General features: G+C 33.3%; 1 protein-coding gene across 1 annotated transcript; it reads right to left on the bottom strand.

Annotated features, from left to right (window-relative positions):
• Positions 1-981: 981 nt before the first annotated feature.
• Positions 982-10,810, bottom strand: LOC109803581 (kinesin-like protein KIN-14I). Its single transcript, XM_020365215.3, has 24 exons — positions 10,558-10,810; positions 9,852-10,077; positions 8,459-8,531; positions 8,156-8,287; positions 7,839-8,077; positions 7,391-7,718; positions 6,753-6,852; positions 6,487-6,668; positions 6,263-6,378; positions 6,019-6,121; positions 5,595-5,747; positions 5,343-5,489; positions 5,063-5,263; positions 4,183-4,347; positions 3,989-4,093; positions 3,743-3,883; positions 3,455-3,649; positions 3,208-3,334; positions 2,904-3,106; positions 2,594-2,776; positions 2,269-2,364; positions 1,888-2,085; positions 1,460-1,731; positions 982-1,354 (listed from the first exon to the last, which is right to left on the bottom strand). The coding sequence occupies exons 2-24, from the start codon at positions 10,007-10,009 to the stop codon at positions 1,162-1,164; spliced, it is 3,810 nt and encodes a 1,269-aa protein (XP_020220804.1). The 5' UTR covers positions 10,010-10,077; positions 10,558-10,810; the 3' UTR covers positions 982-1,161.
• Positions 10,811-17,710: the final 6,900 nt, after the last annotated feature.

The following is a 17,710-nucleotide window of genomic DNA, read 5'->3' as shown; positions in this document are numbered from 1 at the left end:
TAAAGCAAACTTTTTTACGTCGGACTACATTGGGGCCGACGTAAATTTCAAAATCTACGTTGAATGTGGCTGATGTCCGACGTAAATTTTCAATTTTACGTCGACCCCAATGTAGTCTGATGTAAAAGAACTTCTTATTTTCCCTCCAGCCACTTCGTCTTGTTCGCGCGCGCCAGGTTTACACAACAGAGGAAGCTTTTTTTGGTGGTGCGATTTCTGGCGAAGGGTTCGTCAACTACGTGTGGACGTCTCCGGTTACGGTGATTTCCGGCGAAGGGCTTTTCGACATCCTTGGGTGATTCTAGATCTTTCTAACCGATTGGATTGAATGTTTTTTGGGTTTTGGACGATTTGAAGTTAGTATATATGTGAATAAGTTTTGGCTTCCTTCCATTGTGTATGAATCTTGTTGGGCCGAGTAACAACTATTGTATGAGTTTCAGTAACGGCAATTTCTGACAAAGGGCTCCTCGAATACATGTGGGCGTTTTCAGTCACGACGATTTCCGATGAAGGACTTCTCAACATCCATGGATGATTCCAGATCTTTCTGACCGATTGGATTGAGCATTTTCTGGATTTTAAACAATTTGAAGTTAGTATATATGTGAATGAGTTTTGGATCTGACTTCTGAGTTTAGGATCCATGTTTTCTGACGAATACACGTCCAGAATAAAGGTGGAGGTGGAAATTTTCTTGCGGGCAACAATTTTACGTTGATCCTTGGCGATATCTGACGTAAATTTATGTCGGTTAACTCAACCAACGTAAATTTAAGTCTCCCGCATTGACGTTGAACTATTTTATGACGTAAAAAGCCTAAAATAACATATGTAAAATACATCTTTTGTAGTAGTAATCTTTCTTACTTTCTCATCACATATATTAGTTTCGCTACCTTTGTTTTCATCTTTTTCCTCCAGTCACCTAATTGGCTTATCCACCCAAAATGGGGTGAAGGTTAGCCATTATCACACCTATTATTCAGGCAGCATAAGGTATATATTATATGTGAACGAGTTAAAATAGTAATAATGTATGTACATGATTAAACTATACATCTTTCATTCCTCTGAGATAAATTAAAAGCCTGTGAGATCTTAGGTGGGAACTGATCAACAACATTCCAAAAACTAATTGTGAGTTCCTATTTGCCTACATTACATAGAATGCCTGCCATCAGTCCTCTCTTTTGTTGGTCTTTCTTCTTGGATTTCTTCCAAATCTTCATCCTCTCCTCTCCTACCTGCTTGCTCCTTCCAATATGCAACCAATTTCTTCAGCCGAGCTATCTCTTTAGAAGAAACATTTTTGCTTGGATCGTTCACAATTGATCTCACTCGTGATGCATACCTAAATTAACATGGATTATAAAGATTGTTAGAACAATAGAGAATATATACTAGCCAAATAAAACTATGAAAGATTTCAAAGTAAACATGGATAAGGAAAACATACATTAGAGAGTTATGTGTCTCATCCAAGCTTGATTCTGCTGGAGACACATTCACAAACATGAGAGTTTTGGCATTACCCCCAAGTGAATCACTCATCAACATAGTTAACTTGTGATTTCTGTAAGGTATGTGTTGACCACCAGAAGACAAAGCACTGATAACATCTCCTAGTGCTGATAATGATTTGTTGATACTTTGAGCTTCTTTAAGTTGACTGCCTGCAGAGCCTGACTTTTTTATTCTTTCTGAGCCAGCAAGATCCACAAAACTTAACTGTATGTTAAGTCCCAACATAAAAAAAGTTATTATCCACAATGCCTCTCATCAAATACTTGTGTTTCAAATTGTTACCCAATTAATAGAGGAATACTGACATAATTTATTCATACTGTTGTTCAAAGGTAAAATAGAAGTAATGTTCAATAATACCTTTCCTCTTGCAGTTGATTGGCTTTGAAGGTTGGTACTTTCAATGACAATTGAAAGTATGAGATGAGATCTTGAGCTTTCGTCATTCATTTGTGTCCCTGATGTATGTCGCTGCTCAGATCCCCTTTGTATTATGCTATTTAATTCCTCCACAGTCGAAATTGACACAACTGTTACGTTTTCTACTGCTACCATTCCCTAAAATAAGAGTAAAATAAAACAATCAAGAAGTCCAAACCTTGAATATAAACCTGTGTTATGTAAGGCTACAATTTTGTAAGCACTTGAAAGTCATTAATAGATATCCCACTTTATATTCTCATCATTCAAGAACAAAATATCTATAAATGGAAATTTACATTCACAACAAAGGATAATCACCTTTGAATCCTTCTTAATATCCAATTTTAAACGCTTTGCATTCCTAGGTAACAGAAGATCTACAAGAGTATCTTGATATAATTCCAACATATATGCCTGCATCGTAGATACAAAAGAAGTCTACATTAGACAACAAACAGACTTTTGCAAAACTCATTTGTTGTGGTTAAGTTACTCAACATTAAACCCATTGAAAGACAGGCAAAAACTATAATTTAATCATTTACCTATGCAAAATAATTATATGTACACACAGTAGATTTAATGACATCAAATTTATAAGATGCAGAGAAATATTAATTAATTGCCATTTCACAATAGTTACCTTCAAGGTAAAAGTATACTTGTTACTATCTCTCCTTAAAATTCTAAAAAGTTCTGAAGTGGCACGAGGGGTAAGCCCAGGATTGTTTTCAGCTCCATAGATTGTAAAAGTCTTTCCAGAGCCAGTTTGGCCGTAAGCAAATATGCAAACATTATAACCATCTACAGCTGATTGCACCAAGTACTGCATTGCAAATGTCCAAAAGAAAAACATTAGTAATGAGTATAAAAAATGTTAAATCTATTATAATGTATATATTATCTAAAGCAAAAAACAACTGTGATCTTTAATTTGTTATACTAAGACTTGCCCTTGTATCCTCAAATACTTCTTCTTGAGTGGCATCACCATCAAACACACGGTCATATATGTGCTGTTTTGGTTTATCATCTTTCCATGGATGCTCAACTGTAAACTCATCTATGGTAGTAAGAGATTTTTTTTCTTTGCTTGCAATCTCTTTTTCACTAAGAGGTCTTAATCGACAATAAACTCTTATCTTGCCTTTCATATCTGAAATAAAGAACCAAAATCCAATGTTGTTATTATCTCAGTTATATATGATCACATTCACAAATAGATAATAATTATTGAATAAGCAATCTGTCCACCACCTTCTATGGTATTAAAATATCGCTTTCTGAGAACCTGCTCTTCCTTATAAAGCAATTCCATTTCAGTTAGTTGAGCTGCTTGCATCTTCAGTATGGCAGCTGTTTGTTCATTCTTTCTATCAATGTCCTACATGAAATAAATAGAAATTTATCAACAAAAAAAAAATTATCTTTTAAACACGTACACCTAAAATGAATGCCCATAGCATGCTGACCGAAAGTGAAAATAAAATAAGAGCATCTGAACCTCTTTCATTTCTCTCAATTCTTCTAGTTCATCTAAATTGTTCTTCAATGCAGCCAACTCAGAGTCCTTGACCGAAAGTGTAGACTCTGCCACAGTTAATTCTTGTCTAAGCACATCCAGCTTTCGTTCAAGGTCATATACTTGAGAGTTCAGAGTTTTGCGTTCTTGTTCAAGTTTCAATTGACGAGAACTAATCTGAAATACAACCACCACCAAGACATTGATTGAACATCGTCTTAAAAAAAGTGGGTTTTGATTAAAATATAGAGTTCCAATAATCTATGTTACCTCTTCAGCACTCTTCTTCTCAAGCTCAGATAGCTTCTGTTCCAAAATAAATTTTTCACTTCTCAAGCTTTTGATAGTCTCTTCAGCTACAAGCAGCTCACCTTTACATAGTTTTAGGTCATCTTCAAGTTTTTGTGACACCTTAGGCACCAACCGAAGTCCAAAATTTATAAATCAAAAGTGAAAATGTCTATACTACTAAAAGGAATGAACAAATGAATAGCCAGTTTCGAAAAAGCATCTTACTTGGTTATTTGCTAGAATGGGGTCCTTTTTGGCAGTGTTCTCAGTAACCAGATTACTCAACTTAGTCACCTTCGCTTCCATGTTTCTTTTCTCTAGAATTTTAGCCTAGTAGATTGCAAAATCGTTAAGACAGGTCAATAGTGCCAAGATTAAAATGAGACTGATTCCATGAAGTTAAGAGCAAAGACCTTTACCTGAAGTGCCTTATCTTTTTCATCGCATAATGACCTAAGCTTGTCACGGTCATTTGTAACTTCTGCGAGACTCTGCTTATCAGCTTTTAAAGATTCTTTTAAGCCCTCTAATTCTTGTAGCATTTCGTCTTCTTGTTTTTGCTTCTCACGCAATTTTACCAGCAACTATTCAACATGATCCAAAAATATTACAACAAATGACTGAAAAATATGCATTTTACGGAAGAAAAAAAACATGTGTTTGGTTTAACTTATTTTGAGAAACATTCACTTTCTTGACAGCTTTCAGAGAGCAATTTTAGGGGGAAAGGATGATTGTTTCCCAAAGTTTAAGTTGAAACAAAGATGGCACCCACATCAAAAGATTGGTGCATCTAGCATACTATGTCTATACATAGTTTCATACGAGAATCTGGTCTCTTTATCTACAGAAAGAAAAATAGTGTAAAACTCAATTTTGAAGCTCGTGGCTAGCTCTATAGTCTGAAGCCAAATTAGGATAAGAAGCATTCTTTACTCTTCTCAGGGAAGCAAATAAACCCTATTAGTTTTTTTTTTACTATGCAATAACTAGGAAGAAACGACCTTTAGATTTAATGGTTCTGTTTGAAGTTTATTTTATGTCCTACATAACATACTACGACCCAGTTTGGATAAGGAGATAAAATAAATCAAAATTTTCTAAAAGGTTAAAACCAACTAATGCATATCAGCGTTTATAGAAGCTACTGCATCTAACTTCTCCAAAACTTGAAGTGCATAACTTGATTTAAACTTATAGAAGTTCAATTCATTTTACCTCTATTTTTTCTCCTGCAAGTACTTATTGAGAAGTTTATCCAAATTGAGCCAATAACATATATCACAAGCTTAGACTTACTTGATCAGCATTCCTTTGAGACTCTTCAACAAGTTTTGATAAATCTTGAACACGTTTTTCATATGATTCCAAATTAGAAGGCTTAAAATTATTAGAAATGTCTTCACTCAAAGAATCACCCGCAGCAGATCTTGCTTTGGAATAGCGGCGCAGCATTACGTCATTTATGTGTGTCTGAAGAGCCACACAAATTTCTTCTCCCTTCAAAGAATGATAAATACCAATGAAATACAAAATAAGTCCAACGGGATGAAGATATGAATCTGGTCCAGAGTAATACCTGCTTTGTTTCAAACTGGAATATGTGAAGAACACCTGCAACTCGCATTTTAAAGAATACTGCAGTATTGCTGCTTCCAAACTGCATTATGTCTCTCAACTCAGCAGAGTGCATATATTCCTTTGGAATGGGACGGAAAAAATGGACCTGGAAATAATTTATTGAAAGAAAAAAAATCAATTAAAAGCACAATTCATTTTTAAAAAGTTTTATACCTTATAATATAATAATTTAATCATCTGTTTGTCATACCCCTCTCTTGTTGATTCCCAATATTATTCGTCCAGGCAAGAGTCCAATAGGATCATCAATTTTGCGAACATTGAAGAAAACAGAAAACCCATAGGGAAGTGTTCTCAATACATGCAGAAATTGCTGCCTTGCATCATCTTTTGTCACATGTGCCTGTAAAGGGAACAACATAAATCAGATAAGGAAGAAAATCAGCATATTTCATCGAATGCAATAGGTATACTTGAAGCAAATATTAATTTCCACGATTAAAACCAATACATGAGTGGAAAATGACTTTGTGAGATGTTCAGTGAATGGTTTGAAATAAAATGAATAACAAAAGCCACAAAAAGAATAAATTAATCATACTTATCACTGATCAAATGTTAAAGAAAAGTAAACAGATAGGCTTAGGCTCTTGGAAATTTTCCCAGACTCATACCAGTGAATGATAGCAAGAAAGAATGTCCAACTCCCATTCCCGTTTTGCTCGAGTCATTGCTATTTGTCTAGGAAGAAATTGCTCCAGAAATGAATTCCAGTCACTGATCAAAACAAAATAATCAGTTAGTTGAAATCACAAGGAAATAAAAAATGATAAGTTCCCTACACAGAACATCAATCAAGAGAAGCTAAAGACTATTGGAAGAAAGCTTATAAAAAGTTGAACATCAAAAACCACTAACGTGCATGATTCGGGTCTTCTAACAAATCCAATCTCAGCCAAGATTTGCAATGCAGAAAGCTGGGCAGCATCATCCCTTCCAATAGGATAATTACCCATTATATAATCATGCTGCAACTGTAACAACACATCCACGCAGCAACATTGTAATATCTTGAAGGTAATTGAAGTTTTATTCAATAACTGGATATACTATTATTCATTCATAGAACAAAAAAGGCATACTTGTACATAGGACAACTGCAAAAACATTGGATCTGTCACAGCTTCATCTGATTCACGAAATAACTTTTTCTTGAATATTAGTTTACACTGCAAAATTTCTCCTTTACTTCTATCTTTCACTGCCTTAAATTCTGCCAGGAGATCCCCAATATATTTATTATCGTCTAACCCAATGTACTCCTCTGAGTGACAATAAAAGAGCTGTTAGACTACTGACCGCAGTTAGTTTAGTAATATTAACAAGAAAGGTGTGGAAAAAGACATGCCATTCCCAGAATCAGGTGATTTGGAGCCAGTAACAACTTTGCGACATTCAAACATGCTAAAACTCGAGTATGTTGACAGTTTAATGATCCCAGCAAGTTCCTGAAGCAAATGTAAGTTAATTAATAAATGCAGTGATTTATACTTGATAGAGTAAAAACAATTGAGGGTATCAAGAATTAATACAGACAGAAAGAAAAATGACTATGGCCAAGTTTGGATAAACTTCTTAACAAACACTTTTAAGAGCCTATCCAAGATCCATCATTGGGCCACCAACATTGGCAGCTCTATGCCCTTAGCCCCAGACACAAAGGGGTGTATTGGAAAACCGCCTTAGTTGCGAACTGCGATCACCCCTAGTCTGTCTTAATTGCGGCCTATCAGAATTCTAATAAAGTTTGGACAATTTCCTCCTGACGAGCCAGTTTTGAAGGATTGAATTAAACCTTAAGCTCAAATTCTAAGATATTTATTTCCACGGAATAAAGATGACTTCTTAGTCATGAATTGTCAGTTTTCACAAAAGATGACTTATTTCAATTTTCTCCCTATTCCATATATTTTATGTACATTGCATCAGTTAGAAATGTGCACTATATGAGATATATCATACAAGCATACGAATGTTTCAAAGAACCTGAACAGCATCTGCAACTGTTGTTGACATGTCATATGTAATTTCCTCAAATGTTTCATCCAGGAAGAATACAATAGTTGTAAGCTTTTTCCCAGTCAACAGAGCTTCAATCTCAATAGGCCCAGGTATTATATGTCTAGGACCAGCCTTGACAGAGTGCTTCAAAGCATTTAATGTATTTAATGCAAGGGCTCGGATCTCAGGATCAGTAGTCACACCATGTGCCACATTATGAACATATTCTGATAGATATGCTCCAATGTCTTTACTAGGAGGCATGGACGAAGCACATAAAAACATTAGCTCCCATGCTTTAGTCAAGCATTCCCTGCTTTTCAGACCAAAAAAGTATTAATCAATAGCATAAAAACCGCATATATTCCACTTCAATGAACAAAATCCAAGAAAACATGAATCATGACACACAATACTAATGAAATTTACATACCTCTCAGGGTTGTTCCTTGTTTGTTTTGATATTTGCACAAAAAGTTCATCTCGGAGTTCTGAACGCTTCAAACTTTGCTTGTATAGTTTACCAACAAGCTCAACTCGTTCATCTAGGCTTATTGGAGTTACACGATCAGATGAATCAACTCCAATATATTTTAAAATTATTTGAAATAATTTTGTTGCTCGGCTTGCTAAGTCACCATTCAGCTTAAGCAATGACGTAGGTATTGGATCCTGCAGGAATTTGAGTTAGTTTTTAATGTGTCTGAAAAAGTTTAACCATGAATTATGGAAATATTGGTCTTTGATTACCTTTTGGAAACAAAGCATGTCCTCAAAAGTAAATTTCTCTCGAACTTGGGGGCCCACGGATCTTTTGGAAAAAAATCCACGTTTTCCAGCAGATTGAATTTGTTTATGCATCAATTTTAAGAATCCTTCCACCTATAGCAAACAAAAATTAAGTAAAACTTGGTGATAAGAAATGATAATGCACAAAAATATAGTTATAAACAAAAAACTACCATTGATGCAGGAACTTAAACAGAACTCATTGAGACATAAATTACTAGGGAAGCAAAACAATTCAAGAAGACTATAATATATATTTCCAACCTGGAATCTATCAATCAAGGGTACAGCTCCAGCAAGTTCTTCTGGAATAGCCATTGATAGAGTTGTTGGTGTGCTACAACATACAAATAAAATACAAAATTACAAACTGAAGAACTTTGCATATGAGCAAACAGAAAATTCATTCTTTGTAATTAACCAGCCACTGAGACCAAGTTCAAGGGAAAAAGCATAATAAGCATTGCCAATTATTGCATGTAGCTAAACATAATAATGGCTTTCCCAGAGGTGCAACAGATAAAGTTCCAAATGCAGCGTGAGATCATCTTTCCCAGAGATAAAAAGAAAACTGTGTAGAAAAATGTATTGGTTCATAATCATATGTAATATATGGTACAGTAATTAAGAAATTTCTCCTTCCTCTTGCATTTCCGAGTTCAATATCTGCTAACATGAACATCCCAAATCATAAGATGCTCATTTAAACTTGTTGGGATACAAACAAGTCCCACATCGATAAAATAAAACAACAAATAACAACTTATATAATACAAACATACTTCAATGATTGAGAGGCTTTTTGGGTAATGACCAAAAGTAAAACAAAGCGGACAATATCTCATCATTGTGGAGTATGTTTGTATAATAACCTTATAAAAATAACTCATAAAATATCCTCTCAGACAAATACCATAAAATAACCCCATCAGATTTTATTCATGAGTCTCTATTTATAGAGAAAATTTGTTATACAAAATCAAATATTGATATTATCCTATTCTAAAATAAGGAAATAAATCTTAAAATAATCATAACAGATTAAATCTAAATATTTGAAATATAAATAAAATATTTATAAAAAAATAACTTAATCTTCTAAAGATATTTAGGCATATTCTTCCTTTAGATAATCCCAAATTGTTTTTGCCGATTTGAGAGTCATGATCCTTGTGAAAACATTTTGTGAAACACAGGCAAAGAGACAATTTTTTGCCTTTGCCTTCTTGATTTTCCTTTCCTTGTGAATTTTCATTTCATAACTCATAAAATATAATGTGCTATATAAAGATAGATTCCGCTGCATGAAAAGTTAGGTCCCTTGTTTGAGAGGAGGATTGTTGGGATACAAACAAGTCCCACATTGATAAAATAAAACAACAAATAACAACTTATATAATACAAACATACTTCAATGATTGAGAGGCTTTTTAGGTAATGACCAAAAGTAAAACCGTGAGGGCTAAGGCCCAAAGCGGACAATATCTCATCATTGTGGAGTATGTTTATGTAATAACCTTATAAAAATAACTCATAAAATATCCTCTCAGACAAATACCATAAAATAACCCCATCAAAACTAAACCAGGGGTTATTGAACAGTAGAATTTATTTCAATAAACTCCAATAAATATTCAAAAGAAAAGATGATACTCACGGTGGAGCAAAATTGGAGCCATCACTATCATAGCCATCACTATTGCTAACAGATGCATAATTGTGTAACGGGGTAGCCTCATTGCCATTGCTAGAACTAAAGGAGGATCTGTTGGTCCTCATACTTTGGACACCGGATAGTGGCACATCAATGGTCATTTTGCTTGCCAACAAACAAAGTGAAACTAGTCAAAGCAACAAAGTTTGCCCCTCTTTAAACTCCTCCACTGCATAACAAAAACTGAACCATAAGTAAAAATTACATCACATAGACAGATACACAACTTGAAATCTACTTATTCAAAAATGAAATCAGATGAAAAAAAAAAAATGTGAGTGACTAGCAAAGCAAGCAAGTATGGAGCCTGTGAATTGCAGCCTAAAACCAGTCTAAACTAATAACAGACACCAACAGAGCAAAACACTAAACCAATAAAAATGCATTAAAAAAATGGATAGTCCTGAAATTTTCAGAAACATGGACAAAATAATAAAGGGCAAAGACAGAAAATCCCAGAAACTAAAATGCTTCAAGATTTAACTAGCAAGTACAAGAAGGAGGAAAAGTCAGAAGCTTGAACATTTCCAATTACCTCAGTTTTAATGCCCATCATAGATTCACCAACTCAAATAAAATAAAAATAAAAATAAAAAGGAACAAGCTCAGGAACAGAGGATTGAAAACAAAAAACAAGGGAAAATCCAACCTTTGTAGCGGCTATGAGAGAGGCAGAGATCTGGGGTGGTGAAGTCAATGAGAGTGGATTTGGTCACAAATGAAAGAAAGGAGAGTTTTTGATTTGAGACAGAAGCTTATACGGATGGGCAAAGACAAGTGAGAGAAAGTCACGAGAGCATTATTTAACACCAAGGCTTTTGGGGAACTCAAACCACTTTCTACTTTCTTCTTCTTCACTCAAAAAACAACAAAGGTTCACATAAAAAAAAAAAAAAAAAAACACAGAATCGCTGAGATGACTACATACCCACATTCGAATCACTTAACATTTATTAACTCTTGTCTTGTACTTCCATAAGCAAATGTCTATGTTTATTTGAAATATATTTAAGCAGAGCTAATACCAATAATCAATTCAACCAAAAATAAAACTAAATATTTCCTATGAAAAAATGTATGTCATTGCTAATCAACAATAAAATTGTTCGTATCATATAATTGCAATGCTGTAATAATTTCAAATAGGAAAATTCTATTGTAGGTTTTAATAAATAAAAAATTACGTATTAATTTTTTAATCAGTGCTCTAAATATATTAATTAACAATAACCCTTTTAAGCCTGTGAAGCTGTAACACTGTATGTAATAACCTTTGTTTTTAAAATATTTATATTTACATTATATATGTATCCATGTGTTCGACTCGTATATTGTGTGTATAAAAAATGCATATGTTAGAAGAGGTTAATTGAATCATTAATCATTTACTTATTGTAAGTCCACCTAAAAAAATAATATTATATATGTGTGCCGTATTATTTTTTATGACAATATAAAATGTGTACAAGATTGATAGGTAATTTGAACAAGGCAGAGTGGGCCCCACAGGCTTTGTGCAAATTTTGTCCCTGTCTGTCTCCGGCGGGAAGAAGTCACCCAAAAATTCGTACTACAGAGTCGTCACTCACATTTCACTTTCCACTCTCCAGGCAAAGGCTGTGTGGGTCCCCATCCTACATTTAAATTTAACAAAGATATTAAAATTAACTTTTATATTTACGCAATAAATTTTGGGTAAATTTATCATACAAAATGAGTTTAAATCATTGATATCACCTAACATTTTACTTATACTAAATAAATTTTGGGTGTATTCACTATATTCTGTATTCGAATCTAAACACTTGAATGAGGATAAAGTAGAGTTTTAGAAATTTGTTTAAATCTAAATTAATCTTATAAAACTAATTTTTTTCTATTTATATAATTAATAATCATTAGAACATGCTCTTTACTATGTTCTACTATCTTTTTAGAAAGTGAAATCAATTTCAAAATCAACTTATAAAATTAAATGAAAAATTATCTTTTATATAATAAATTAACCATATAAGTAATTGATGTAAGATTTTCAACGTAAAATAAAAATAGTTTAACACTGTTTACTACCAAAGAAAATCTTAACAGCAGTGGAATTCAAATAAGCTTAAAATTAATATTTAGAATTTGATAAATATATAGTAAATTATGAAAATATTAAATTTTAATCATTTTATACATTTATGTAATTTAAAGACTAATATTAATAAAATAAAATTTTAAATAATCATATAATCAGTCAAAAAATTGATGATTGAGATTTACTTTTTTATCTCGAAATTGGAATGTTTAACCCGTCATCAGAGTTCTGACGTTTGGATTTTATTTTGATGAACACTACAATTTTTTGTTTTTCTGGACATTGAGTTATTTAAAAGTATAGATACACCGTTTGTTCATATTTATTGAAATTGGAGGATATGTTTTAAGTGGCAACCACATCCAATCTAACTGTTTCTTAACTTTTATTTTCCCTGCTTTCACAGCACAATTAATGCAATGTCTGTGGGAATAATTTTAGGGACAAACTATTCCTAACTAGGCCTAAGTACAACGAACAATAAATATAGTTACATATAATAGAAGCAAAACATCAAGATAATGATTTTTGAAAGTTTACATTAAATTTAAAAGTTATATTATATAATGAAAATGTAACAGCCAATTTTCAATGGGTCGTAGGCCCAATTCGTTGCCCAGAACGGACCGTTTCAAAAGTGAAACGGGCCGTTCTGGAATAAGTTAAAGGCCCAAAATTTGAGAATCAGAACGGGCCGTTCTGGAGGGAGAACGGGCCGTTCCGGTTTGGAGAACGGGCCGTTCCAGAGGGAGAACGGGTCGTTCTGGTTTGGAGAACGGGTCGTTCCGGAGGGAGAACGGGTCATTTTGCTGGGATTGGGAACGGGTCGTTCTGGTTTTGGAACGGGCCGTTCCAGTTCAAAAATTTGCGTAGGTTTGAAGGGTCCAGAACGGGCCGTTCCGATTTTGGAACGGGCCGTAGTGGTAGGTGGGCGAAAAATCCTATAAATAGGCCTCAAATCCTCTCATTTCTACACACCTCGCATTCTCACTCTCTCTTCTCTTCTGTTCTCTCTTTCGTTCCTTTTCTTCTCTCTGAAGACCAAGAGGAACTCAGAAGATGAGGTTCTGTCCCAGATTTAGTTTCGATCCTTGTTTAAGGAAAAAGAGGAGGAGGTTCTGCCCGAGTTCCTATTTATCCAGGTACGGGGGAAAAGGAGATTATTTATATGTAGAGTTACATGAGGGAATTGAGTAGAGGAAGAGCCCTTAGGGTTATGAATAATTTTATAATTATTTCTGTTTGGAGAATTAATTATCTTATGTGATTCTATATATATTTAGGATTACGAATATATGTTTAACTTGTAAAAATGATGCTCTGGGAGAGAGAACGAAATTATAGAAAAGTGTCTGTAAGTTAGGTTGTGAAAAATTGGATGATTTCTGTTTGAGAAATTGAGGATCCCAATAGATTCTGTATGTGTTGAGGATTATAAATATGCTAATAATTTGTAAGAATGATGATCTAAGAGGGAGAACAAAATTGTAGAAAAGTGCTTGTGAGTTAGGTTTTGGAACAATTGGGGATTTTACTGTTTACGTTAAAATTATATTAAATTGATAATTCTGTTGTTTGTTATATTAGTTTATGAATGTTATTGTTATATTATTTGATGATCTAGATGATGAGTTACTTGAGGGGTATGTGAATCACCATTTTGTGTGGATTGTGTATATATTGTGGAATTGAGATGTGGATGTGGATGTGGATGTGGATGTGAATGTGGATGTGAATGAGATGTGATTGTGGTTCTTCACACTTATGACCAGGGGTGAGCACGGCCCGAGATTGTTACATGAGTATCGTGACCTTGGTTAACATGTCAGGGGTGAGCACGGTCCTAGGTTAGGGATAACGTGACCTTGGCACAGTGTTATATCAGGGGTGAGCACGGCTCTGGATTGTTACATGAGTATCGTGACCTTGGTTAACATGTCAGGGGTGAGCACGGCCCTGGAATAGGGATAACGTGACCTTGGCACAGTGTTATATCAGGGGTGAGCACGACTCTGGATTGTTACGTGGGTATCGTGACCTTGGTTAACATGTCAAGGGTGAGCACGGCCCTGGGATAGGGATAACGTGACCTTGGCACAGTGTTATATCAGGGGTGAGCATGGCCTGAGATTGTTAAATGGGTAGCGTGACCTTGGCATAGTGTGAAGTGCAAGATTTGTGATGATTGGTGTGATTGAGAATTATGACGTGATGACGATGTATGATTGATTGAAATACGATATGTTGAAATATTTATGAATATTTAGTTATAATGAGATAATATGTTGTGTTTTCTTATGTGCTACATATATAGATGTTTTCTTTTCTCACCGTGCGATTTGTGGATATTTTAGGTGAGGAAGATCCGGCTACGAGTGACATCTAGAATGCTAACGGTTGAGTTGTGGTTATGCTCTGATATTGTGACATCGGGGCAGAGGATTTTCTTTAGGACATAGATTATTATATGAAATTAGAATTGTAAATATTATTTTTGAAAATCATTTGTAAACTCTCACGTTTCATTTTTATCGTTGTGGTTATTGAAGAACGATTTTGAAGATTCTCATGTGAACCCTTTTACCGAAATTGAAAATTGTTTTTGTTAAGTTTTCATTATTACAATATATGGGTTGGGGTAGTAAGGGTGTCACAAAAAACTTAAAAAATATAGGTTAAAATCTTTATTTGGTCCCTTATAATATTTTTTTTTCAATTTACTCTCACTTTAATTTTTTATTTCAATTTAGTTCTCAATAATTTAAATTATTGCAATTTGGAACTTCCGTCCAAATGATTTAAACAGAATTAAATGGTAACCACGTAGATGTCACGTAGATGGATCCCAAATTTTTTGAATACACCTGGAACCAGAACGGCTCATTCTGGTTGCACTCTTGGTGTGTATATTTTGTACCTAGAACAGGCCGTTCTAAGTACAAAATTTACACACCAAGAGTGAAACCAGAACGGGCCGTTCTGGTTTCAGAACGGATCGTTCTAGTTCCAGAATTTTCACAGTCGTTCATCGTGCGCGGAAAAAAACTCAAGGTACAAAGTATTTCAAACACTAGATTTGATAATATTGTCAATGGGGATTGATAACTTCGATTGCTAAACATTTAGGTTATACAGTGTATCATTAAGGACGATGCAATGTATCACTAACGACAATGGTACCAGGTTTTATTTCATTGTTAGTCAAACTGGAGTGAACCACTTACTACCAAATTGACACTATACAGTCAAGGATGAATTTTTGAACTTTTTCAGTATATGTTATTTCATGTGCATTCTCAGCAATTTCTTTAAACTTTTTTAGTATATGTTATGTTCTGAATTTTTATTTTCAGTTTCTGAACCATGTTTCTGTCTTTGAATTTATGATATGTTATGAATTTTTATTTTCAATTTTTGATTCACATTGCGGCATTTTGGTCAAGATTTTGAACTGGATAAGTTCAAATCAAAAAGGTATTTTGGACGGTTTTATTTATTGATTTTTTTTAGTTTTATTCATAAATAATATTAATTTATTGTATTTTTTTATTGTACTTTTATTAATATATATATATAATGAAAAAAAATACAATAAAAAGCATGAAGTTGGCGTTCTAGAAACAGGTCGTTCTGAATCCAGAACGGTCCGTTCTAAAAGCAAAACAGTCCGTTCTGATTTCAGAACGGCCCGTTCTTATGCACTCATGTTGTGTTAAATTTGCATTTGGAACGGCTTGTTCCAGTTGCAAAATTAACACATAATATGTGCAAGCAGAATGGGTCGTTCTGGATTCAGAACGGGCTGTTCTGGTTCCACGTGTACTCATGAAATTTGGCATTCACCTATGCATCTATGTGGCATCCACGTGGACACCAGTTAACTCTGTTTAAATCATTTGGACAGAAGTCCCAAATTACAATGATTTAAATTATTGGGGACCAAATTGAAACCAAAAATTAAAGTGAGACTAAATTAAAACAAAAAAATATTATGAAAGACCAAATAAGGATTTTAACAAAAAAAAATATACTTGTATTTGATTAAATTATCTAGTTCGCTACATTAGTGTTCATTTTTATTTCACTTGATAGAGATATATATTAAGAGATAAGGATTAAAAAAAATCGATATTTTCTAAGTTGTGAAATAAAAAATATTTTAATATTAGAAATTTATTTTTCACAATTTTGTTTTTGTTATCAAATAGATTTCGAGTACAATAACAATGGTCTCCTCAAAATTAGTATTAATTGTACTTTTATCATTCTTAATTAAAAAAATTCACACACCCTTCTAACTTTATATATGTTTCTTATACCATACCTCATTATTTAAAAAAAAAAAATACATACCTCTCATATGTATGTACAATATATGAATATACATAGTAATTTTTTTTAATTAAAAATAGTATTACTAACTTCAAGAGAAGGTAATATAATTATAGACAAAATTTATATAGTGTTATTCTTTCATCAAAATTAAAATTTTATCTTAATAATATGCATAAGTATATATTATTGAATTTTACATTAAATATAAATACATATTATCAAAATGATATTCTAATTTTGATTAAAGAGGTATAATGCAAGCAATATCTCTATAATACTTTACCTAAGTTTTATCTCATCTCTTTTTTAGTTTGAGAAATTCAGGTTATTTAATAGAGTTCATTATTAATTACTCTGAAAATAACATTATTAATATTTCTCTTTTATAATTTTAAGCTAATTACTGGGTCTATCTTTTGTGTTATATTCTAACAAATGTTGTGAGGAGCACACACTTGTTGCTTTTAGTGTATGAGAGAATCTAGTAGATAATTCTTCTTAGTAATGTCAAGTTGTCTCCAAATGTGCATTATAACAATAATAATAAAAAGTGTCACAGAATCATGTAGTCATATAGATATATCCATATTTATGTATGTAAACAAATAAGAATAACATGGACCCGTTCAAAGAATGTAAACGCAAACCAATAAACACATATATGTAGTATCTTAATGGGCAAATTGCATTGCACCCCGCCATTTGTCATTGTGCCGGCTATGGCCAGTATAAAGTTTTTAAACAAGAGTTTCTAGAGATTGCAAAGGGATAAGCAATGAATGGTTCAATTAATGTGTAGTTATAAGATTCACGAGACTTGCCACTGAATGAGTATTGCATGGCCATTTTGAGAAACTGCATAAAGTTACGTCCTAGTTTTGATCATTTCAGCAAAAGCTACTAGCTGGAGGAGTTACCCTACACCCAACAACCATGGCTAGGAGAGTCTCTCTCGGCAATAAAGAATCAGATATACATGAGAAAGTTGAGGAGCAATCATCTTTACTCGCCAATTCAGTGGTCCATGTTCCTATAAACACATAAAACAAACTAAGCTCCATCGAAAGCAGTTGGTAACTTGGTAAAGCCAAACTTTTGGAAACATCTACAAACAAAATGTTATAAATTCCATTCAAACATGCATAGCATTAATTGTCAACCAACAAGAATTTCAACTCGCATTAGGAAAAAGTGTAGTTAGAATTAGAATGGCTACTCAATTATTCAAGGCTTGCTTTGCTCCACATTTTGCCTAATAATAGACTCTTATTTCCTAGGTTTAGGTTGGAAATATTGTAAGTTTCGGAGATATTTCAAAAGGTGAAAATTTTATTTGATTAATTTTAAATTAATTAAGTTACTTATCAAATTTGTTATATTTTGATTC

This window comes from Cajanus cajan, chromosome 11 (assembly GCF_000230855.2).
Source record: "Cajanus cajan strain Asha chromosome 11, NIPB_CcT2T_4, whole genome shotgun sequence".
NCBI lineage: Eukaryota > Viridiplantae > Streptophyta > Magnoliopsida > Fabales > Fabaceae > Cajanus > Cajanus cajan.
This window is presented reverse-complemented; position numbering and strand designations above follow the sequence as displayed.